Raw genomic sequence first — 25,907 nt, 5'->3', positions numbered from 1 at the left:
CTAGGTATGTTGGTAACCTGTCCAGAGATGTAACAGAAATTTTGATTCTTCAGCTGTTCACCCAAATTGGACCTTGCAAAAGTTGTAAAATGATCACTGAGGTAAGACGTGTTCTGCTCTATTAGCTATGATGACTTATGGAGACATTTGTGTTGATGAGTTTCATTATCATGGATTATGCACTAGGTCAAGGAATTCAAGTCAGTATACAGGGTACTACTGTTAACCTTTTTGACTGTAACAGTGGTCATTGGCACATACCAGTTTTTCACATAATTCCATCCCTTTTTCCATTAGTTTTGAATCAATGTTGCCGTTTGGTCTTTATTTTCGCACATAAAACTGATAAAATTTGCATCATGTTGATAAACACACCATTACATTTACATAATTGCCTTGACATATCAAGGACAGGAAAGGTCATGTGTAATTAGCCTTACCCTTTTATAAAGCATTTAGCCTATATCCTTGCATAACCTAGCATTTCATTTTGATGCAGTTCTTTTTTCAATAATTTCATTGGCACCCAAAATGGATCGGTTTCAGCCCCTCCCCTAAACCCGTCTAATATCCTATTCCTTGCAGTTACCGTAGTTACAGGGGGAGAAGTGTAAACATGGTCTACCATGGGTTGCCGATATAATGGTTTCCAGTGGACCTGACCAATAGTTTGTCGAAGTCTCCAGCGTAGCTGGATGACACGGTGTAGCCTACCCTCATATGACCTACAGTGCATTCGGAAAGTATTCAGACACCTTGACTTTTTCCACGTTACATTACAGCCGTATTCTAAAATGGATTAAACTAAAAAATGTCCCTGATCAATCTACACACAATACTGTGTGTAGATGATGACGAAGCGAAAACAGTTTTGAATACATTTTTTCTCATTTATAAAAATGTATATAAAAAAATACCTTTACTTAAGTATTCAGACCCTTTGCTATGAGACTCAAAATTAAGCTCAGGTGCATCCTGTTTCCATTGATCATCCTTGAGATGTTTTTACAACTTTATTAGAGTCCACCTGTGGTAAATTCAATTGATTGGACATGATTTGGAAAGGCACACACCTGTCTATATAAAGTCCCACAGTTGACAGTGCATGTCAGAGGAAAAACCAAGCCATGAGGTTGAAGGAATGGTCCGTAGAGCTCCGAGACAGGATCATGTCGAGGCACAGATCTAGGGAAGGGTACCAAAAATGTCTGCAGCACTGAAGGTCCCCAAGAACACAGTGGCCTTCATCATTCTTAGATGGAAGAAGTTTGGAAACACCAAGACTCTTCCTGGAGCTGACCGCCTGGCCAAACTGAGCAATCGAAGGGAGAACGGCCTTGGTCAGGGAGGTGACCAAGAACCCGATGGTCACTCTGACAGAGCTCCAGAGTTCCTCTGTGGAGATGGGAGAACCTTCCAGAAGAACAACCATGTCTGCAGCACTCCACCAATCAGGCCTTTATGGTAGTGGCCAGATGGAAGCCGCAACTCAGTAAAAGGCACATGACAGCCTGCTTAGAGTTTGCCAAAATGCACCTAAAGGAATCTGACCAGGAGAAACAAGATTCTCTTTTTTTGTATTAAAAAAACAAAAATATAACCTTTTTTTATTTAACTAGGAAAGTCAGTTAAGAACAAATTCTTATTTATAATAACAGCCAACCAAAACCCAGATGACGCTGGGCCAATTGTGTGCTGCCCTATGGGACTCTCAATCACGTCCGGATCTGATAGAGCCTGGAATCGAACCAGGGATTGTAGTGGTGTCTCTTGCACTGAGATGCAGTGCCTTAGACTGCTGCCCAACTCGAGAGCCCAAGATTGAACTATTTGGCCTGAATGCCAAGTGTCACGTCTGGAGGAAACGTGGCACCATCCCTACGATGAAGCGTGGTGGTAGCATCATGCTGTGGAGATGTTTTTTAGCAGCAGGGACTGGAAGACTAGTCAGGATTGAGGGAAAGATGAACAGAGCAAAGTAAAAAGATCCTTGAAGAAACCCTGCTCCACGGGGGACCAGTACGGAGAAAAAATTTGTGAAATGTATGCATTCACTACTGTAAGTCGCTCTGGATGAGAGCGTCTGCTAAATGACTAAAATGTAAATGAGTGCTCAGGACCTCCGGCTGGGGCGACGGTTCACCTTCCAACAGGACAACAACCCTAAGCAGACAGCTATGACAGTACAGGAGTGGCTTCGGGACAAGTCTCAATGTCCTAGAGTGGCCCAGCCTTAGCACGGACTTGAACCCGATCGAACATCTCTGGAGAGACCTGAAAATAGCTGTGCAGCAACGCTCCCCTTTCAATCAAACAGAGCTTGAGAGGATCTGCAGAGAAGAATGGGAGAAACTCCCCAAATACAGGTGTGCCATGCTTGTTGCGTCATACCCAAGAAGACCTGAGGCTGTAATCGCTGCCAAAGGTGCTTCAACAAAGTACTGAGTGAAGGGTCTGAATACTTACAGTTGAAGTCGGAAGTTTACATACACTTAGGTTTGAGTCATTAAAACTAATTTTTTTCAACCACTCCTCAAATTTCTTGTTAACAAACTATAGTTTTGGCAAGTTGGTTAGGACATCTACTTTGTGCATGACACAAGTCATTTTTCCAACAATTGTTTAGACAGATTATTTCACTTATAATTCACTGCATCACAATTCCAGTGGGTCTGAAGTTTCCATAACCTAAGTTGACAGTGCCTTTAAACAGCTTGGAAAATTCCAGTAAATTATGTCATGGTTTTAGAAGCTTCTGATAGGCTAATTGACATCATTTGAGTCAATTGGAGGTGTACCTGTGGATGTTTTGCAAGGCCTACCTTCAAGCTCAGTGCCTCTTTGCTTGACACCATAGGAAAAGCAAAAGAAATCAGCCAAGACTTCAATTTTTTTTGTAGACCTTCCCAATTTGGTTCATCCTTGGGGGCGATTTCCAAACACCTGAAGGTACTACGTTCATCTGTACAAACAATAGGACGCAAGTATAAACACCATGGGACCACGCAGCCGTCATACCACTCAGGAAGGAGACTCGTTCGATCTCCTAGAGATGAAAGTACTTTGGTGCAAAAAGTGCAAATCAATCCCAGAACAACAGCAAAGGACCTTGTGAAGATGCTGGAGGAAACGGGTACAAAAGTATCTTACATCCACAGTAAAATGAGTCCTATATTGACATAACCTGAAAGGCTGCTCAGCAAGGAAGAAGCCATTGCTCAAAAACCACCATTAAAAAGCCAGACTACGGTTTGCAACTGCACATGTTGACAAAGATCGTACTTTTTGGAGAAATGTCCTCTGGTCTTATGAAACAAAAATATAACTGTTTGGCCATAATGACCATCGTTATGTTTGGAGGAAAAATGGGGATGCTTGCAAGACGAAGAACACCATCCCAACCGTGAAGCACGGGGGTGGCAGCATCATGTTGTGGGGGTGCTTGCTGCAAGAGGGACTGGTGCGCTTCACAAAATAGATGGCATCATGAGGGAGGAAAATTATGTGGATATATTGAAGCAACAGCTCAAGACATCAGTCAGGAAGTTCAAGCTTGGTCGCAAATGGGTCTTCCAAATGGACAATGACCCCAAGCATACTTCCAAAGCTTTGGCAAAATGGCTTAAGGACAACAAAGTCAAGGTATTGGAATGGCCATCACAAAGCCCTGACCTCAATCCAATAGAACATTTGTGGGCAGAACTGAAAAAGTGTGTGGGAGCAAGGCCTACAAACCTGCCTCAGTTACACCAGCTCTGTCAGGAGGAATGGGCCACAATTCACCCAACTTAATGTTGGGAAGCTTGTGGAAGGCTACCCAAAACGTTTGACCCAAGTTAAACAATTTAAAGGCAATGCTACCAAATACTAACTGAATGTATGTAAACTTCTGACCCACTGGGAATGTGATGAAAAAAATAAAAGCTGAAATAAGTAATTCTCTCTACTATTATTCTGACATTTCACATTCTGAAAATAGTGGTGATCCTAACTGACCTATTTTTACTAGGATTAAATGTCAGAAACTCAGTTTCCACAATTCAAATGTATTTGGCGTAGGTTCATGTAAACCTCTGACTTCAACTGTATGTAAATGTAATATTTCAGTTTTTTTATTTGTAATACATTTCCAAACATTTCAAAGACTTTTGGGTTTGTCATAATGGGCTATGGTGAGTGGATTTTTCTTTTTTCTTCTCAATTCAATAATTTTTGAATAAGGCTGTAACAAAACAATATGTGGAAAAAGTCTAGGGTTCTGAATACTTTGCAAATGCACTGTAGATGAGTTGAGACGTCTTAGGTTTGGTCTTTTTTTCCCCTTATTGATGTGTTCAGTCAGATGTTTTTACTAGTCGAAATGGGATGTATTCCATTTCAACAAATTTTCTTTCTCCTTTAAATGTATGATTCAGCCTAGTTCAGATGGCACCAATTGTAGTGGGTTCTATTTACATATTGTGCGATGAATGCAATCAGATTAAATTACTATTTTAAAAAATAAATAAAACCGACTTTGGCTGGTTAACCTTTGGCACACTTGTCCAAAAGAAAGAGGTTAGGGTTATGGAATCCCAGCCTTTTAAATATGATGGCCATGATTTGTATTGGATCACATCTGTTGCATATAGCAGCACTATTGATGATGCATGGTAATCCCCCAGTAGAGTAACATGCTCACTCAGTACTTGCAATTGTATTCCAAATATGTTTGGCAATAATATACTCTCCCAACTTTTTTTCTTCTCAGCAACCCGATAGCAGGAGGATGAACTCTTCTGTCGGATTTTCTGTTTTGCAGCAGTCAAGCAATGACCCCTATTGCTTTGTGGAGTTCTTTGAACATAGAGATGCTGCTGCTGCCCTAGCAGCCATGAATGGGAGGAAGATATTGGGAAAGGTAATTTTTCCACTCTGCAATGAAATACTCTCTCTGTGTGTGTGTGGTTGCTGGTTCTAACCCTTTCACAGTGGCTTTTAGGGACATGGAATGAATGCCTTTGCTCCACTTACATTTGATTGTTCTGTGACATGTTTTATCTTCAGGAGGTCAAAGTAAATTGGGCCACCACTCCAAGTAGCCAGAAGAAAGATACATCGAGTAAGTGTTTACATTTTGAACTTTTTCCTGTTTTACGTCAAAGTCAGTCGCTACATCAGGTAATAATAGTCATTATTTCTTGGCCGTTTCAGATCACTTCCATGTGTTTGTGGGAGACCTGAGCCCTGAGATCACCACTGAGGATATCAAAGCTGCATTTGCACCTTTTGGGAAAATATCGTAAGTTGCTTTGTGTTTTAAGCATTTTTGATTTAGTATGTTTCCTCTGACTTGACATCCTCTGGAGATTTGTTTTACTCAGTTATCTTTTTTGATCATTTTAGTAACTTTAGAGTTCTTCTCATAAAAATGTTTTTGTAAGGGGTCCATAAACAGAATAGATGTGTAACCACATGCTATGTAATATATTATACATTGTAGAATGCTAGTGAAGACATCAAAACTATGACTTAACACATGGAATCAGGTAGTAACTAAAAAAGTGTTAAACAAATCAAAATATATTTGAGATGCTTCAAAGTAGCCACCCTTGCACACTCTTGGCATTCTCTCAACCAGCTTCACCTGGAATGCTTTTCCAACAGTCTTGAAGGAGTTCCTACAAATGCTGAGCACTTGTTGGCTGCTTTTCCTTCACTCTGCGGTCCAACTCATCCCGAACCATCTCAACTGGGTTGAGGTTGGGTGATTGTGGAGGCCAGGTCATCTGATGCAGCACTTACACAACCTGGAGGTGTGTTGGGTCATTGTCCTGTTGAAAAACAAATGATAGTCCCACTAAGCGCAAACCAGATGGGATGGTGTATCACTGCAGAATTCTGTGGTAGCCATAATGGTTAAGTGTGCCTTGAATTTGAAATAAATCACAGCGTCACCAGCAAAGCACCATCACACCTCCTCCTTCGTGCTTCACGGTGGGAACCACACATGTGGAGATTATCCGTTCACCTACTCTGCGTCTCTCAAAGACACGGCGGTTGTAACCAAAAATCTCAAATTGGACTTATCGGACCAAATGACCGATTTCCACCGGTCTAATGTCCATTGCGTTTCTTGGCCCAAGCAAGTCTCTTCTTATTGGTGTCCTTTAGAAGTGGTTTCTTTGCAGCAATTCAACCATGAAGGCCTGATTACACGCAGTCTCCTCTGAACAGTTGATGTTGCTGTGACGCATTTATTTGGGCCTTAATCTGAGGTGCAGTTAACAATAATGAACTTATCCTCTGCAGCAGAGGTAACTCTGGGTCTTTCCTGTGGCGGTCCTCATGAGAGGCAGTTTCATCATAGTGCTTGATGGGTTTTTGCAACTGCACTTGAAGAAACGTTCAAAGTTCTTGAAATGTTCCGGATTGACTGACCTTCATGTCTTAAAGTAATGATGGACTTGATTGGTTCAAACGCATTAAGAAGGAAAGAAATTCCACAAATTAACTTTTAACCAGGCACACCTGTTAATTGAAATGCATTCCAGGTGACTACCTCATGAAGCTGGTTGAGAGAATGCAAAGAGTATGCAAAGCTGTCATCAAGGCTTGGGTGGCTGCTTTGAAGAATCTAAAATATATATTTTGATTTAACACTTTTTTTTCTCTTTTGGTTACTACATGATTACATATGTGTTATTTCATAGTTTTGATGTTTTCACTATTATTCTACAATGTAGAAAATAGTACAAATAAAGAAAAGCCTTGAAAGAGTAGGTGTGTCTTAACTTTTCACTGGTGCTGTAGGTATAATTACTATGACTATTAGTTGAAATGCAATTTTAAAGCACATCACTCCCAGTCTTGATACATAAATCACTATGCCTTTCATTAGTTAGTCATTCAACTGTTTTGATCATTGTGAGAAACAGGATGACAGAAGTGACACAAGCTCTTCTCAATTGTCACGTATAATATGGATATTGACTTTGTCTGTATCAGCCCCCCACCACTAATTTCACTCCCAACTTTTTTTGATTTGAATGTCTCCGCTTTCCATTCTCCCTCATTCTTTTTTGATTAATGTAGGAAATGGTAAGTAGTTTGTGATGACAAATTTAAGATGGAACTAGTATGTGTATCCCTGAAAAGCTTTCAGCCTTTCCATAGTTGTGAGTCTCAGCTAAGTAGTAGTGCTCTGGTTATTTTACAGAAACGCTTATAGGATTGGACAGGAGCTTGAAGGCTAACAACAAGGAACTGTACACACTGGAAACTCCGATGTAGACTTTTTCTTCTCATTTATTATTCCTTTCATTTGTCTTTTTTGTATTAACATGACCTAGTTTAGAATTTTCATACTCCAATATTCAGTATACAGTGGGGTCTGATATTGACACCCTTGATAAAGATGAGCAAAAATGACTGTGAAATAAATCATTCAAATATCCACCACCATATTTTACAGTAGGTATGGGGTTCTTTTCTGCTCATGCATTCTCATTTCGATGCCAAGCTCACCACTGGTGTGTGTGTGGCCAAAGAGCTCTACTTTCATGTCATCCAACAAATGTTAACACCTTGAGTTTGCTAAATGGCATTGGCACTTCGATTGGAACCGGTGCTTTGATCAGATGACATGAAAATGGAGCTCTTTGGCCACGCACACCAGTCGTGGGTTTGGCGACAATGAGAATGCATGAGCAGAGAAGAACCCCATACCTACTGTAAAATATGGTAGTGGATCTTTTGATGTTCTGGGGCTATTTTGTTTCCACCGGTCCTGGGGCCCTTAAGATCAACTGCATCATGAACTTTACCCAGGAGCAGGACATTTTTAGCCAAAAACCTGGTTGCCTCTGTCAGGAGGCTGAAACTTGGCTGTAAGTGGATCTTCTAGCAAGACAATAACTCCAAGCGCACGTCAAAATGAATCCTCAAAGAAATGGTTAGTTGGCCACAAAATCAACATTTTGCAATCGCCATCTCAGTCTCCGGACTTGAAACCGATTTTGAAAACCTGTGGTTTGAATTGACGGGGGCAGTCTATAATGCAGATGAAGGATTCTGTATGGAGGAATGGTCCAAGATCCCTCCCAATGTGTTCTCCAACTCGTAAAACATTTGAGAGAAAAAAGCTCAAGGTGAGGTATTGAAAACAGTCAGTAACTTTCCCCCCTACCTTTTTTTTGGTTGAAAAGTATAACTTGTTAAACAAATTGGAGTATACAATATAGGTCAGTATTTGAATTATTTTCTACATTATCAAGGTTGTCAATTTTGGACCCGACCGTATATACTTTAGAAGATCTGTGTAAAACTGTCTCATTCTGGTTTGCTTAGTGTTGTTAGTTTTATGCTCTGTTCCTAAAATTCAGAAAATGTAAACGTTTTAAAATTTGCAGCTCCCCAAACTCCATATTGGTGGTAAAGAATTGACCAGGAAAAATAAAGAAATCGGTTATCAGGCCATGTATGCCGTTTTAATTCCTATTTTTGCCTTTTATATTTCTAATGGTAGAATGAGCACCATCAGCAAATATTAGGAATGCATGGTAATCCATAAGTGTTTATTTTGAGTTTTTGAGGATGATAATTGGTGCGATATTTAACAGAGAACCCTTAACTGAAAATGAATCTGAAGAAGCAATTAAAATATCAGCATAGGTCGCATGTCTTTGTACTTTATTTCATTTTTTAAAAATTCAATATTGCCAGTAATCATTTTGAGGATAAAAAAAGAAAAGAAAGGAAAAGTAAGATATTTATGGGAGAATGTAGTCGATGTTTTGTGTGTGTGTGGTTTACGTTTTATGGATGCTGTTGTCTTGTTCTTCCAGGGATGCTCGTGTTGTGAAGGACATGACGACAGGAAAATCTAAGGGGTATGGATTTGTGTCCTTCTATAACAAACTGGTAAGGCTCCAGTGCAGGAACACAAGATGAAGGTTATTTCTGTTTACTATTTTCTATTTTCAGTAGATTTGAGCTATCTTTAGATAATTTAAACTTTAAAAAATAAGTACAAAGTAAATGCACATCTCGTTCTGATCTAATTTTTACTTAACTACAAGTTGTAGTTTGCTTGATAGTTCATTATTCCTGTTGAATATCTATTCTAATCCATCCATCTAGTATGTAAAACATGTTAAATTACACAGTAGCACTTAGTTTATAGAATATGTATAGACGCATGTAGAATCTGGAGAAGGAACTTTGTCTTTTGTTTATATCGACAGGATGCAGAGAATGCCATCGTGCACATGGGGGGACAGTGGTTAGGAGGACGCCAGATCAGGACCAACTGGGCAACTCGCAAGCCACCCGCCCCCAAAAATTTGCAAGACAGTAAGTATGAGTGAGCTATGACTAATGTGGTTATTTAATAGAGTTGAAATGGGAGTTATGAGGCTGAACACTCCATTGGCCCAGTCAGCGTATAATTGAGGGGGACATATTCCAGAGAGCTCTTTTGTCTCCCCCAATCATTTTCAATCCACTGACTGTGTCGCTTAGTTCATAGAACCACGGTTACGTGAGCAACCTCCAAAATATCCGCTAAATGCAATTGTGTCCGACAGAGCAGTTTTAGTTTTCTTCCTACAAATTTGGCTCCAACTTTTAAACAGTTGGGGCTATCAGCTATTATGACCCCATCCCTGAAAGCCACGACTCTCAGGAACACTTACATTTCCCTCTACGACCACAAGTTGCGCAGGACACGTTAGAAGCTGGGTTCTCTTGTTATATTAGTCACTGACACACTCACCCATGTCAGCAATTTTTTTTTTGCCTGATGACTCACACTAAATTCTTCCACTGCTCTGTCGTTTCGCTACATACTCTAGTCTGAGACTGACATCATTAACTTGTTTGTCGTGACGAGGGGTGTTGTACAAAATTTAGTAATCAACGATTGGAACGTCTCTAACCACCGCTTTACCCATGTGTGTCTGGTTCTGGCCCAACCCATCGGTGTCTGGACCAATCAGACGGCCCCCGAATGTGTTCGTATTCGGTGACGGGTCGGGGAGGTACTCTGATCCAGACTCATTGCAGTGAAAAAACTTAATGTCCGTGAGTGTGGTGTAGCGTTTGGCTGGAGCAAGGAGTCTGGGTATCCTGGCTAAACCGTTTTTAGATTGGTAAATTATTCTCACCGGCTATCTAAAGTTGTAATAGTAATGCTCGAATTACCGACCGGGGGCCCCCCATTGATTTTTGTTAGTCACACTCAATCGGATATCATATTAAAAACTGCAAACATTACTCTCCATGATGTGGCAAAATGTGTAGAGTTGCAGGAAATTAAGCCTAAAACAAAAAATGTCTCTCCGTTGTCGAGGGGAGCCGCTAAAACGTTTCGCTTAGGGCCCCCGAAAAGGCTAGGGCCGGCTCTGACTGCATGTGTGAGTATGGATTTTGGCGCGCAGACCCATGAGCCACTGGCAGAGAGATTTGGAACTCTTTGTTGCTGGTCTATTAACTAATTTACCGCCTGGTGATGTCACCAGGCAGGCCAAAACAGTCCGAAATTTCTGGTGGTCTTTTCAAACAGCTCTTAGGGCATTATCATCATTTTCACAATGTCCTAGTATTATTCAAACCTCAGTGTGGAAATGTACACTGTGTATTTTAGTAGGTACCAAACGCACCGGTTTCAGTGTCAAGAACTGCAAAGCTGCTGGGGTTTTATTTGGATCCCCGTTAGCTGTTACAAAAGCAGCAGCTACTTTTCCTGGGGTCCACATAAAGCATGACATAATACAGAACAATAATAGACAAGAACAGCTCAAGGACAGAGCTACATACATTTTAATATTAAATGTAGAAATATGAAAGGTCCTATGCTGACAACACACTTAGGAAAACGTAGTACTTCACATAGACATACAAGTTATTTAGGTCAGCTAGGGGAGAGGCGTAAGATCTGAAATGGTACAGGTGTCATCTTTCATTTGAGGCAATAACCATATGTGTGTGAGGAGTATACTTTTGATCCCATTAAGATTTGTAAGACTACCAAAGAGCACCTTGCGTAACCCTGTTTTAGCCCATTGTGATGCAAAGGGGGGAACTCTTATTTTGCAGTGGACACTTTGGCATGACATGGACCTGCCACATTTGCAAAATCTGTGGGGAGCAAGCCAACCAAATGAAGGCTCTTTTTAAAGGCTCTCTGAAATGTAATAGGTAAAAATGTTCACACCCATTGTCTTTCCTATATTGTCCTTAAACGCACACACCAGTATAAATCCACAGTTTCGAGCTGAAAGACGATGGCCAGAGTTTACCTAAGATGTTGCACAACGATTTAAGTCAAGTCACGTTTTAGTCAAAGTATGATATATTTGGGCTTGACATGACAAATCTGGACTGCCAACTTTGTGCAAATCCATGTGTGCTGTCTTTTCCTATGAAATGACATGCAATTAATTTCAGCCTACATTTTGTTTCGGGGCTGGGTTTTATTTGGATGTTACCACCCACCAGCATGGCATTGCAAATGTGTTTGATTAAATTAACAAAGTTATTCCTCTCTGCGATTTCATATGAGTCAAACATCCGTGTGTCCACTTGGTTGCCTGAGCCACAGAGCAAATTAAAATAGGGGGTGTAAACTTTTTTTTTAACCAGGATTATAATAATTATCATAATCCATTGGATAATTTGTCAATTTAACTTATCTTTTAACTAGTCTATATTTAAAAAGATGTGTGATGTGATGGCATTTTGCAAACCCTCTCTCCAAAAATAAAAGCAAAAGTTTGGCTTCACGACACACTCCACTGCTTTGATTGCTGTAACGTTAGCTAGAAACCAGAAGTGTCTCTCCAGGTAATGAAACGGCACCTGCAAAAATAATTTTAAAGACTCATAGTTGCATGTCATTTGCCTCGTCCATGCTAATGGGAAAAGTCATTGTAGCCCATCATTTCATTTTCCCAGTGAGAACCAAGAGCGTGGGCTGTCTTGGCTTTGCTGTGCCGAAGCATGTCAGCAGCTTTCCTACCAAAGGTTGCACCGTGTCCATTGCATTGTAGAAAATTTGTCAGCTGTCATTCAATAGTTATCCAAATTACCAGAGCTTCATCTTATTCCTTCGAACTATTTCTATGGCGGATTCATGGCCGCAATTAATGGAAGATGCCAAAACTTTGGGGATAACAATAGATGGCGAAGTCAAAGAGAGGCCAGTGGTTTCCAACTGTGGCAAAGTTTTCTTTTAAATCTATGCTTATGACAAATCCAACTCCAGAATGAGCCAAAACCCCAGCAACAACAGTTAACGTTAGCTAGCTAGATAAGGTTAGCAAGATGGCTAGCTAGCTATATGAGGTTAGCATGCTAGCTAGCTCACTACAGTGACAGCAGTCAGTGCCCTATTTGTTGAGGTTTATCAACTCCACATGGAAATTCCCACACCCAATTAGTGAATGTCTATAAGTAGCCTTTGTCATTCTTTGGAGGTGGAACCTAAACGTGCATTTCCTCTCTAGTATGGCGGCAACTTCCTCTGGGGGGGTTCTTTTTAAAACACCACTCAAACTCTGTTTTTCTACAAACCTTCCAGAGAGACCATGAGTAATGGTGAATCTTGTTAAAGGCCCAGTGCAGTCAGAAATCTGTTTTTACTGTGTTTTGTATCATATTATACACCAGCTGAAGAAACAAACACTGTAAAAGTGCGAGATAATGTGAACTGTTATTGTTGCTGGTTGAAAATACTATCTACACAGGACCTTCTAATCAGCAGGTTTTTCATGGGTGGAGTTTTGGCTTGGCTGGTGACATCACCAGGTGGTATATGTTAATTGACCAAAAACAAAGAGTTTGAAAACTCTCTGCCAATAATGGCACATTTTCAGGTCACATATCCCCCCCATTAGGCCCCTCTGCTCTGGTAGATTGATCCACATTGTGGTTAATGCACTGCTTTGGTGCCATTCCCCTCCCGACTCAGACCAGTTCCGGAGTCTAAGCAAAATTCTTGCATGAAAAAGTTTTTTGCTAAAAAGCTATTTTTCTCTCTTTTAATCATTTTAAGGGAAAATTATTACATTACAGTACTTAATTGTTACCTAGAAATAATTTGATATTGAAATAAAAACTGCTACATTGGGCTTTTTTTTTTTTTTTTATGTGGGAAATGCGTATTCAAGTAAAAAATAAATCTGAACGACTACACCACTGGAATGCTCATTCATATGTTTTGTATGTTTACACCAGATGGCTCGAAGCAGCTGAGGTTTGACGATGTAGTGAACCAATCCAGTCCCCAGAACTGCACCGTGTATTGTGGAGGAATCCAGTCAGGACTGTCAGGCAAGTTCATTTTAACATGAAAAGATACACACAGACGGTTTAGAATCATTAGATGTTGCTAACAAATACATTTTGGGAAGCAAAGTCGAGACTGGGTTGGTTGACAAAGTTGGATGAAAGTTTCATTTAAAATCTTTTTTGTTGCAGAGCACCTCATGCGACAGACATTCTCGCCCTTTGGACAAATAATGGAAATCCGAGTTTTCCCAGAGAAAGGTTACTCTTTCATCAGGTAATGTTTTGTTCTAAGTGAAGATTCCCTATTTTGTTAATGTACTACACTATGTATTGCCTCATTCTTCCTGTAGATGGCAGTACCGGTACATGACTTAATGATACATCTTCCAATACTACACCAAAAGCCCCCAATAATGTCTAGAATCAATCAGAGTTAGTTGTGGAAGTAGTTAAATTACTTTTACAACCTTGTTTGGTTATGCTTTATTGTAAATTTCATGGATAATCCATTTTATAAATACATATACAGCTTCAATACAGGACTAAGATTGAATCCTACTCCACTGGCTCTGACGCTCATCGGATGTGGCAGGGCTTGCAAACTATTATGCACTACAAATGCCTTTTACGTTCGCTTCGAGGCAAGCAACACTGAAGCATGCATGAGGGCAACAGCTGTTCCGGATGACTGTGATCAAGCTCTCCGTAGCCGATGTGAGTAAAACCTTTAAACATGTCAACATTCACCAGGGCGCGGGGCCAGACGGATTACCAGGACGTGCACTCAGAGCATGCGTGGACCAACTGGAAAGTGTCTTCACTGACATTTTCAACTTCTCCCTGACCGAGTCTAATACCTACATGTTTCAATCAGACCACCATAGTCCCTGTGCTCAAGAAAGCCTAAATGACTACCGCCCCTAGCACTCATGTCAGTAGCCATGAAGTGCTTTAAAACTTATTTGGGATAGGGGGCAGTATTTTCACATCCGGATGAAAAGCGTGCCCAAAGTAAACTGCCTGTTTCTTTGTCCCAGAAGCTAGGATATGCCTATAATTGCTATATTTAGATAGAAAACACTCTAAAGTTTCTAAAACTGTTAAAATTATGTCTGTGGCAGGTGAAAACCTGAGGAAAATCCATCCAGGAAGTGGGATTTTTTTGATGTGGGTACTTTTCAATTGAATGCTATACAGTATGCAATGGTTTAGGACCCAGATCGCAGTTCCTATGGCTTCCACTAGATGTCAACAGTCTTTAGACATTGTTTCAGGCTTGTTTTCTAAAAAATGAGGAAGAATGAGCCCATTTTGTCAGTGGACTGTAGAATGAAGCAGAGCTGGTTTGCGCGCATGACCGATTGCGCACCTTTCGTTGTTTTTCCTTTCTATTGAATACGCTATTGTCCGGTTGAAATATTATAGATTATTTAGATAACCTGAGGATTAATTATAAACATCGTTTGACATGTTTCAACGAACTTTACCAGTACTATTAGGATGTATTCGTCTGCATGTTGTGACCGCCTTTGAGCCAGTGGATTACTGAACAAAACGCGCCAACAAAACAGAGTTTTTGGGACATAAAGAGGAACTTTATCGAACAAAACAAACATGTACAGTGCCTTGCGAAAGTATTCGGCCCCCTTGAACTTTTCGAACTTTTGCCACATTTCAGGCTTGAAACATAAAGATATAAAACTGTAATTTTTTGTGAAGAATCAGCAACAAGTGGAACACAATTATGAAGTGGAACGAAATTTATTGGATATTGCAAACTTTTTTAACAAATAAAAAAATGTAAAAATTGGCCGTGCAAAATTATTCAGCCCCTTTATTTTCAGTGCAGCAAACTCTCTCTAGAAGTTCAGTGAGGATCTCTGAATGATCCAATGTTGACCTAAATGACTAATGATGATAAATAGAATCCACCTGTGTGTAATCAAGTCTCCGTATAAATGCACCTGCTCTGTGATAGTCTCAGAGGTCCGTTTAAAGCGCAGAGAGCATCATGAAGAACAAGGAACACACCAGGCAGGTCCGAGATACTGTTGTGGAGAAGTTTAAAGCCGGATTTGGAAACAAAAATATTTCCCAAGCTTTAAACATCCCAAGGAGCACTGCAAGCGATAATATTGAAATGGAAGGAGTATCAGACCACTGCAAATCTACGAAGACCCGGCCGTCCCTCTAAACTTTCAGCTCATACAAGGAGAAGACTGATCAGAGATGCAGCCAAGAGGCCCATGATCACTCTGGATGAACTGCAGAGATCTACAGCTGAGGTGGGAGACTCTGTCCATAGGACAACAATCAGTCGTATACTGCACAAATCTGGCCTTTATGGAAGAGTGGCAAGAAGAAAGCCATTTCTTAAAGATATCCATAAAAAAGTGTTGTTTAAAGTTTTCCCCTAGCCACCTGGGAGACACACCAAACATGTGGAAGAAGGTGCTCTGGTCAGATGAAACCAAAATCGAACTTTTTGGCAACAATGCAAAATGTTATGTTTGGCGTAAAAGCAACACAGCTCATCACCCTGAACACACCATCCCCACTGTCAAACATGGTGGTGGCAGCATCATGGTTTGGGCCTGCTTTTCTTCAGCAGGGGCTGTGAAGATGGTTAAAATTGATGGGAAGATGGATGGAGCCAAATGCATGACCATTCTGGAAGAAAACCTGATGGAGTCTGCAAAAGACCTGAGACTGGGACGGAGATTTGTCTTCCAACAAGACAATGATCCAAAACATAAAGCAAAATCTACAATGGAATGGTTCACAAATAAACATATCCAGGTGTTAGAATGGCCAAGTCAAAGTCCAGACCTGAATCCAATCGAGAATCTGTGGAAAGAACTGAAAACTGCTGTTCACAAACGCTCTCCATCCAACCTCACTGAGCTGGAGCTGTTTTGCAAGGAGGAATGGGCAAAAATTTCAGTCTCTCGATGTGCAAAACTGATAGAGACATAGCCCAAGCGACTTACAGCTGTAATCGCAGCAAAAGGTGTCGCTACAAAGTATTAACTTAAGGGGGCTGAATAATTTTGCACGCCCAATTTTTCAGTTTTTTTATTTGTTAAAAAAGTTTGAAATATCCAATAAATTTCGTTCCACTTCATAATTGTGTCCCACTTGTTGTTGATTCTTCACAAAAAAATACAGTTTTATATCTTTATGTTTGAAGCCTGAAATGTGGCAAAAGTTCAAGGGGGCCGAATACTTTCGCAAGGCACTGTATTGTGTAACAGGGACTCTTGTGACTGCAACCAGATGAAGATCATCATCAAAGGTAAGTGATTAATTTTATCGCTATTTCTGACTTTCGTGACTCCTCTACTTGGCTTGAAAATGTTTGTATGCTTTAGTAAGCGGGGCGCTGTCCTCAGATAATTGCATGGTATGCTTTCACCGTGAAGCCTTTTTGAAATCTGACACAGCGGCTGGATTAACAAGAAGTTCATCTTTAAGCCGATGTATAACACTTGTATCTTTTATGAATGTTTATGAGTATTTCTGTATTTTGAATTTGGCGCTCTGCAATTTCACCAGATGTTGTCGAGGTGGGTCGCTAGCGGAACGCCTATCCCTAAAAATTAAAAGGGAGACCCGATATACAGTACCAGTCAAAAGTTTGGATACACCTACAGTTGTTCTTCCTTTAACTTCTTTGGAATAGGGGGCAGTATTTTCACGTCCGGATGAAAAGCGTGCCCAAAGTAAACTGCTTGTTTCTCAGGCCCAGAAGCTAGAATATGCATATAATTGTTAGATTTACACTGCTCAAAAAAATTAAGGGAACACTTAAACAACACAATGTAACGCCAAGTCAATCACACTTCTGTGAAATCAAACTGTCCACTTAGGAAGCAACACTGATTGACAATAAATTTCACATGCTGTTGTGCAAATGGAATAGACAACAGGTGGAAATTATACGCAATTAGCAAGACACCCCCAATAAAGGAGTGGTTCTGCAGGTGGGGAACACAGACCACTTCTCAGTTCCTATGCTTCCTGGCTGATGTTTTGGTCAGTTTTGAATGCTGGCAGTGCTTTCACTCTAGTGGTAGCATGAGACGGAGTCTACAACCCACACAAGTGGCTCAGGTAGTGCAGCTCATCCAGGATGGCACATCAATGCGAGCTGTGGCAAGAAGGTTTGCTGTGTCTGTCAGCGTAGTGCCCAGAGCATGGAGGCGCTACCAGGAGACAGGCCAGTACATCAGGAGACGTGGAGGAGGCCGTAGGAGGGCAACAACCCAGCAGCAGGACCGCTACCTCCGCCTTTGTGCAAGGAGGAGCAGGAGAAGCACTGCCAGAGCCCTGCAAAATGACCTCCAGCAGGCCACAAATGTGCATGTGTCTGCTCAAACGGTCAGAAACAGACTCCATGAGGGTGGTATGAGGGCCCGACGTCCACAGGTGGGGGTTGTGCTTACAGCCCAACACCGTGCAGGACGTTTGGCATTTGCCAGAGAACACCAAGATTGGCAAATTCGCCACTGGCGCCCTGTGCTCTTCACAGATGAAAGCAGGTTCACACTGAGCACATGTGACAGACGTGACAGAGTCTGGAGACGCCGTGGAGAACGTTCTGCTGCCTGCAACATCCTCCAGCATGACCGGTTTGGCGGTGGATCAGTCATGGTGTGGGGTGGCATTTCTTTGGGGGGCTGCACAGCCCTCCATGTGCTCGCCAGAGGTAGCCTGACTGCCATTAGGTACCGAGATGTGTGAGACCATATGCTGGTGCGGTTGGCCCTGGGTTCCTCCTAATGCAAGACAATGCTAGACCTCATGTAGCTGGACTGTGTCAGCAGTTCCTGCAAGAGGAAGGCATTGATGCTATGGACTGGCCCACCCGTTCCCCAGACCTGAATCCAATTGAGCACATCTGGGACATCATGTCTCGCTCCATCCACCAACGCCACGTTGCACCACAGACTGTCCAGGAGTTGGCGGATGCTTTAGTCCAGGTCTGGGAGGAGATCCCTCAGGAGACCATTCGCCACCTCATCAGGAGCATGCCCAGGGATTGTAGGGAGGTCATACAGGCACGTGGAGGCCACACACACTACTGAGCCTCATTTTGACTTGTTTTAAGGACATTACATCAAAGTTGGATCAGCCTGTAGTGTGGTTTTCCACTTTAATTTTGAGTGTGACTCCAAATCCAGACCTCCATGGGTTGATAAATTGGATTTCCATTGATTATTTTTGTGTGATTTTGTTGTCAGCACATTCAACTATGTAAAGAAAAAAGTATTTAATAAGATTATTTCTTTCATTCAGATCTAGGATGTGTTGTTTAAGTGTTCCCTTTATTTTTTTGAGCAGTATAGATAGATAGAAAACACTCTAAAGTTTCTAAAACTGTTAGAAATTATGTCTGTGAGTATAACAGAACTGATATGGCAGGCGGAACCCTGAGGACAAACCATCCCAAACAACTGTTTTCAATGGCTTGAACTTTAATTATAAGCCCAAATCCTCCCAAATTGCAGTTCCTAGGGCTTCCACTAGATGTCAACAGTCTTTAGAAAGAGTTTCGGGCTTGTTTTTAGAAAAATTACCCGGAAATTGTAGTTTTTCTAGGTGGCTCCCATTTTGGCTTTAGTGATTCCAAGTGCGTGGAGGAAAGCTCGTTCTTTGTTGTTTATCTCCGGTAAAGACAATAACGATTCTCCGTCTTAAATTTTATCGTTTATTTGCGTATTAGGATACCTAAGGATTGACTATAAATGTTGTTTGACTTGTTTGGAAAAGTTTATTCGTAACGTTTGGGATGCATTTTGACGGCGGGAAACTGAGTGGATTATTGACTGATGCGCGCCAGCTAAACTGAGTTTTTATGGATATATATCGAACAAAAGGACCATTTGTGATGTTTATGGGACATTTTGGAGTGCCAACAGAAGATCTTCAAAGGTAAGGCATGAATGAAATCATTATTTCTGAGTTTTGTGTCACGCCTGGCGGGTTGAAATATGATTGTCGTGTGTTTTGGATGATGAGGTGCTGTCCTCAGATAATCGCATGGTATGCTTTTGCCGTAAAGCCTTTTTGAAATCTGACACCTTGGCTGGATTAACAAGAAGTTAAGCATTATTTTGACATATTGCATGTGTATTTTCAAGAATGTTAAATATTTACAATTCTGTAGTTTTGAATTTGGTGTCCTGCACTTTCACTGGATGTTGGTCAGGTGGGACAGTAGCGTCCCATCTAGCCTAGAGAGGCAAGCTGGTCATGGCTCACATCAACACCATCATCCCGGAAACCCTAGACCCACTCCAATTCGCATACCGCCCCAACAGATCCACATATGACTCAATCGCACTCCACACTGCCCTTTCCCACCCGGACAAAAGGAGCACCTATGTGAAAATGCTGTTCATTGACTACCGCTCAGCATTCAACACCATAGTGCCCACAAAGCTCATCACTAAGCTAAGGACCCTGGGACTGAACACCTCTCTCTGCAACTGGATCCTGGACTTCCTGATGGGTTGTCCCCAGGTGGTAATGGTAGGCAACAACACATCTGCCACCCTGATCCACTACACGGGGGCCCCTCAGGGTTGCGTGCTTAGTTCCCTCCTGTACTCCCTGTTCACCCACAACTGCATGGCCAAGCACGACTCCAACACCATTAAGTTTGCTGATGACACAACAGTGGTAGGCCTGATCACCGACAGCAATGAGACAGCCTATAGGGAGGAGTTCAGAGACCTTGGCAGTGTGTTGTCAGGACAATAACCTTTCCCTAAACGTGAGCTAGATAAAGGAGCTAATCGTGGACTAGAGGAAAAGGCGGGCCGAACACGCCCCCATTCACATCGACAGGGCTGTAGTGTAGTTGGTCGAGAGTTTCAAGTTCCTTGGTGTCCACATCACCAACAAACGATCATGGTCAAAACACACCAAGACAGTTGTGAAGCGGGCACGACAACACCTTTTCCCCCTCAGGAGACTGGAAAGGTTTGGCTTTTTTCTATTTAATTTTTTTACTTTTATTTATCTAGGCAAGGCCCAGATCCTCAAACAGTTCTACAGCTGCACCATCGAGAGCATCCCGACCGATTGCATTACTGCCTTGTATGGCAACTGCTCGGCATCTGACCATAAGGCGTTACAGAGGGTAGTGCGTACGGCCCAGTACATCACTGGGGCCAAGCTTCCTGCTATCCAGGACCTATATACTAGGCGATGCCAGAGGAAGGCCCAAAAAATGGCCAAATAGTCCTGTCACCCAAGTCAGACTGTTCTCTCTGCTACCGCACGGCAAGCGGTACCGGAGCGTCAAGTCTAGGTGCAAAAGGCTCCTTATCAGCTTCTACCCCCAAGCCATGGTGGCCATTAATCAAATGGCCACCCGGACTATTTACATTGACAGCCCCCCTTTTTTGTTTTTACACTGCTGCAACTCAATGTTTATGCATAGATAATAGTCACTTTACCCCTACCTACATGTACAAATTACCTCGGCTAACCTGTACCCCCGCACATTGACTCGGTACCGGTACCCCCTGTTTATAGCCTCGTTATTGTTACTTTAAAAACATTTATTTAATTTTTTCAGTTTATTTATTTAATATTTTCTTAACTCTATTTCTTGAACTGCATTGTTGGTTAAGGGCTTATAAGTAAGCATTTCACGCTAAGGTGAAACTGTTGTATTCGGCGCATGTGACAAATAAAGGAAAAACTAAACTAGCTTTTAGGTATTTTTTTTTTTCATTAGTCCACTGTTGATACATTCCCAAAATGTTTGCATGCCAGCAGTCAAGTTTTCAAAATCTTGGACTTTCAAGAAGCAAAGTGTCACTTGCCAAGTCCAATATTTTTGAAAACTTGACTGCTGACATGCAAAACTTTTTGGGGACTGTATCAACAGTGGACTAATGGGAAAAAATGTTATAAATGCTCTTGAATGAAGTACAAATGTATTAATAGTATTTACTCTTTATAAATAAAAAATGTTTCATGAAAGTTATTGTAAAGTGTGTGTTCCTATTATTTGTGTTCTTGGAACTGTACTTATTACTTTCTTAGTAAACACTACAGGTAACTGCCAAAATTAAAAAAAAACATTGTCTTAATAGGCGTTGGGCAACCACAACCTGCCAGAACAGCTTTAATGTACCTTGGCATAGATTCTACAAGTGTCTGGAACTATATTGGAGAGATGCGAAACCATTATTCCACGAGGAAATTCCATCAAACCATTCAGTGCCCCACCTATGCCTTGTGGGTGGGAGCATTGTCATCCTGGAAGAGATCACTCCCATCATAATATAAATGCTTCACCTTAGGTTGAAGGTGATCACTCAGAATAGCTGTGTATTTATTGGCATTTACCTTTCCCTCTAAGGGGTTGAGTGAACCTAAACCGTGCAAGATAAATGCACCCTACACCATAACGGAGCCACCCAAACCCTAATTTACTCAAGTGTTTTCTTTATTTTGGCATTTATCTGTATATAAACCACACAAAAAAATCATATTTTATGCTGCATGTTTTTACTTTACATTTTCATTAAACTGCTGACATGTGTTTCTTGACCACAGTTTCTTGTTGACATTTGTGTCCTTCTGACAGGTTTTCCTCCCATGAAAGTGCTGCCCATGCAATTGTCTCTGTAAATGGAACGTCCATCGAATGCCACATAGTGAAGTGCTACTGGGGCAAAGAATCCCCCGACATGGCCAAAAACGTACCACAGGTATCATGAATTGAGATATTGCTCAAATAAAATCTCTACATTCCCCATTGCACATTTATTTGCTTTACTCACCCAGGAAAAATGTGTCCTGCTCTGTATTGTTTCCTTTTATCTTTCAGATGGAGTATGGTCAGGGTCAGTGGGGACAATGGAGCCAAATGTATGGGAGCCCCCAGGCCCAGCAGTATGGGCAACAGTACATGGCAAATGGTTGGCAAGTGCCTTCTTATGGAGTGTCTTATGGACAGTCATGGAATCAGCAAGGATTTGGTGTAGAGTAAGTATAAAACATTTTGGACGTTGTGTAATGCTCTTGAAAGGAGAAGTCTTTCCTAAGTTTCTAAACCCGTTCAGTTTGCAGCACCTCTTTGTTATGGAGTTCTGTTCTTGCCATCTCCGGTTATGGTAGACTGTTCGCCATTGTTTTCGGACTCTACTGTAGGCTTCCTGGTGCGAAATTACACCATAGCACTGTGATTGTACAAAATAGGCTCACATTGCTGGTTACATTCATAATGTTTTTCCCACACTGTTTGCTTAACCTATTGTTATTGTCTGAAATGTTTTTTTTTTTTTCTTGACATGGTCAACTTTTTCTAATTTGGCACACAACTAGAGCCATGAATAACTTGGTAAAAAAAACAATGCACCAATTGGCCTTTAGGGGGACGCTGTTATATGCAGTCTCACTTAAACCTTATCTGTCGCCTTGTTGAGCTATAATGTAATGTAACAAAATGTGTAAAAAGGCTAGGGATCTGAATACCTTCCGAATGCACTGTATAATAATCTATTGAGCTCACAAGTAATGAATTCATCTATTATGTTGGGAGATGTATATGTACCTCAATGGATCATAAAGGACATCACACTACAAATTATCACCCTCGTGCGCTTAAGGAGATTATGGATACATTAGAACTAGTGGATATATGGAGGCTGGAAAACCCTGACATGGCGAGATATATGCAGTACCAGTGTTCATCCTGATCAGACCAATTTTTTTTTTACATGGTTGATATATTGGCGATTTTAATGACATTTACTTAACAATTGAACATTATGAAAAATCAAAGATACCAGTCCTGGTTTTCATAGCAGATTTTGAAAAGGCGTTTGATAAAGTATGACTAGCATATAAATGAATGAACGAACGCCTGGATTGCTTTAATTTCATTGAGTCTCTTATACAATGGGTTAAAGTTATGTACAGCAACCCCAGGTGTAAAATAGTAAATAATGGTTACTTCTCATAAAGTATTGAGCTTTTAAGAGGAGTAAAAACAAGGCTGTCGCGAAGCAATGCTCTATTGTCCCTCTTAACTCAGAGGCTTCATGACCGTGAACTTGCAAAGTCTACTCAGACTGGTCTGTGCTGTTGGTTTTATGATACAATGTATCAACATTGCTCGCTTTGCCCACTGCTCCAATGTAACAAATGTACAAATCTAAAAACAGGGTCTGCATCCCCGCTCTCCATCACAGCTAAATTATATTTATAAAAACTGACAGAGGAATGGATGTGACTTAAGAGCAGGTGTGAGACTAGTGGCTGTTGCTTAAATTCAACTGAATATATATAAACATTTTATAACGTGGACCGGTAGGGCTGAAAAAAGTTGGTAGTGTCATATGAAATGGTACTACTAAAATGTTGGTATCATGATGTTTTGGTACTGTGATATTACCTTGGTACTGGTATACCTTGCAACACTACACTGTACATCTTAACTTATTTTGAGAAACGCTAAGGGATTGGTCAAAAGATGGCCGAGTTATTGAAAAATCCACAATCTGATTTTGCGTGTCCATTTTAAACCACTGTAAATCAACTCCGCAGTGGCCTCGCTTTATTCTCTGACTGCGCTTGTCTTTTGTGTCATCCTCTGATCCCCGTTCATTTCTGCTCGCAGCTATATTTTCAGTATGTAGTTTACATTATAACAGTGTGGAAGTTATAAAGTTCATGTAACTTTTACTCCTACTTTTCTGTCAACAATTTTCTCCTGAAAAACGGCAGTTTGGAGGCATTTTAAGGACAGTCCTGATGTTTCTTGTTGACATTTGCAAGCAAAGGCCATCCAGTGTCATAGCAAGCCTGGGGAAATGGTTAGACTCCGGAGCCACACTAAACTATGACATCTTGTTCACAGGGACTCCATTCTGGCTGCAGCAGCACAGAACATTTCAAGGTGACAAACGCACTCAGTGCTTCACAGCCCAAAGCATTCACTTACCAGCCTTTGCATCGTGCTGTGACCCTTGTTGTATGTACCTTCTCTCTTGCAGACAGTCCCAGTCCCCAGCCTGGGTGGGAGGGTTTGGATCCCCGGCGCCGTCCCAGCCCGGTCCTGTGATGCCCAACCAGGGAAACTTCAACATGGCTGGCTACCAGACACAGTGATCAGGCTCTCACTCACATCAGTAGGGAATTTGTGGACTTTCAGTTAGGAGAACATAAAGTAATTAACATTGTAATCATCTGGAGAGATTGTGTTTTTAAAGCAGAGAAGATCAGGAACAACAATAGTTTACCTCTTTTGAGGAAGCAGATGTTATTTATAAAGACAGGTAGGGAGTTGTTTTTATTGGCTGAAGTTGTGTACAAATTAAATGTCAAGAAGAAGTATGGGGGGGAAAAAACTCAGACTGAATTTTCACGCTTTTATATAGGGGATATCTTGGTAAAGATTTTTTGGATGAGTTTTAGTTGACCACTTAATGTAGTTAAATACAGACTTAAAATGTCATTTATATACCCTAGTTTGTCATAGGACATTGCACAGGTACATATAGAAAGAAGTTGTACATTTTCAGAACACAATGCTCTTTAAACTGTTAAAGCGTTTCTGATTTTTAAATCACTTTCTGAACATTTGATAGATATGAGTAAACACATTTTCTGTCTCCTGCTTTTAAGACGTATAGCATTTTGGCCCAACAAAGAAAGTTAAAAACACTTTTAGGGTCATATTTGCTTTAGATCTTCAAAGGCATATGGATTTGTGTGCCATTATGTATATTTACATTTGATTTACTTCACATCATCTCCCGACATTGTACTAGCTGAATATCTTGATAATGCGTGTAAATCTGTATGCTATTATTTGCTTATACCTGTAAATGTCACTTATAATGGAAAAGGGTCATGAAGGCCAAACATGTATATAACCCTCGACCACCTGATTTGAAATAAGGGTTTCCAAGCATGTACTCTTTAGTATCACAGGAGCTCCACAAACCTAATGTTGTATATACTGTAGATGAGTGTGCAATGCAGGGCTGACATATTGAATCTATTCAATATAATTTACAAAGAAGCCTTAATTTAAATGTCAGTTACTGCACCAGTTTATTTTATTCAATGAAGCTTGTTAGAAAGCTGAACTCTAGATTTTAGAACTGATGTTTTTATCATTTTAAAGTTGTGCCATTTTCAGCTAATAGCAGGAGACAAGTAATGAACATTTCCTGGAGACATTTTGAGGGTGAATTGCACGTTTTTGAAAATGTATTATCTTGGTTGCTCAAAGTATTGAATGTAAAATGGCAATTGTTTTAATGACAAATAAAGTTCAGCAATTGACAATTCAATTTTCAATGTAAAAGGGTCTCAATAAAAACAATTATTGGAAGAAAATAAACTGATTTCCCCCCTCTTTGTTCAGTGAGTTTACTGTAGTCTACAAGTCTTGAGCTATGTTTGCCTAAATCAGGAGTAAATATTCTAAAGCTAATGCGTTATAACAACTTTCAAGATTAAGCACAAGTAACTACTTGAAATACTATATATATGACTTGATACTACTTATAAATAGTGTAAATACAAATGAATAAAATAAAAACATTTTAATTGAAAGCATTTTTCTTTATTGACAACATTTAGGACTTAAATCAAGCACAGAT

The 25,907-nt window shown here is 40.8% G+C and overlaps 1 protein-coding gene across 3 annotated transcripts in view; it reads left to right on the top strand.

The window, feature by feature from the left end:
• Nucleotides 1-25,645, top strand: part of tial1 (TIA1 cytotoxic granule-associated RNA binding protein-like 1) — a 28,199-nt gene extending 2,554 nt beyond the window's left edge. For 2 of the 3 annotated variants that reach the window (XM_014154268.2, XM_014154267.2), the window contains exons 2-13: nucleotides 5-101; nucleotides 4,751-4,900; nucleotides 5,047-5,101; nucleotides 5,194-5,281; nucleotides 8,826-8,901; nucleotides 9,225-9,333; nucleotides 13,216-13,311; nucleotides 13,459-13,543; nucleotides 21,878-22,001; nucleotides 22,121-22,278; nucleotides 24,155-24,193; nucleotides 24,291-25,645. In XM_014154268.2, coding sequence (XP_014009743.1) covers nucleotides 90-101; nucleotides 4,751-4,900; nucleotides 5,047-5,101; nucleotides 5,194-5,281; nucleotides 8,826-8,901; nucleotides 9,225-9,333; nucleotides 13,216-13,311; nucleotides 13,459-13,543; nucleotides 21,878-22,001; nucleotides 22,121-22,278; nucleotides 24,155-24,193; nucleotides 24,291-24,405 — 1,107 coding nt within the window. In that variant the 5' untranslated portion in view covers nucleotides 5-89 and the 3' untranslated portion in view covers nucleotides 24,406-25,645. Of the gene's footprint in view, nucleotides 1-4; nucleotides 102-4,750; nucleotides 4,901-5,046; nucleotides 5,102-5,193; nucleotides 5,282-8,825; nucleotides 8,902-9,224; nucleotides 9,334-13,215; nucleotides 13,312-13,458; nucleotides 13,544-13,798; nucleotides 13,984-21,877; nucleotides 22,002-22,120; nucleotides 22,279-24,154; nucleotides 24,194-24,290 lie in introns of those variants that run through there. The other variant, XR_006760314.1, reaches the window with a different exon arrangement.
• The last annotated feature ends 262 nt before the right edge of the window (nucleotides 25,646-25,907 follow it).

This window comes from Salmo salar, chromosome ssa18 (assembly GCF_905237065.1).
Source record: "Salmo salar chromosome ssa18, Ssal_v3.1, whole genome shotgun sequence".
NCBI classification, from domain to species: Eukaryota; Metazoa; Chordata; class Actinopteri; order Salmoniformes; family Salmonidae; genus Salmo; species Salmo salar.
The sequence above is the reverse complement of the archived record's forward strand: the minus strand, read 5'-3'. Positions and strand labels throughout refer to the sequence as shown.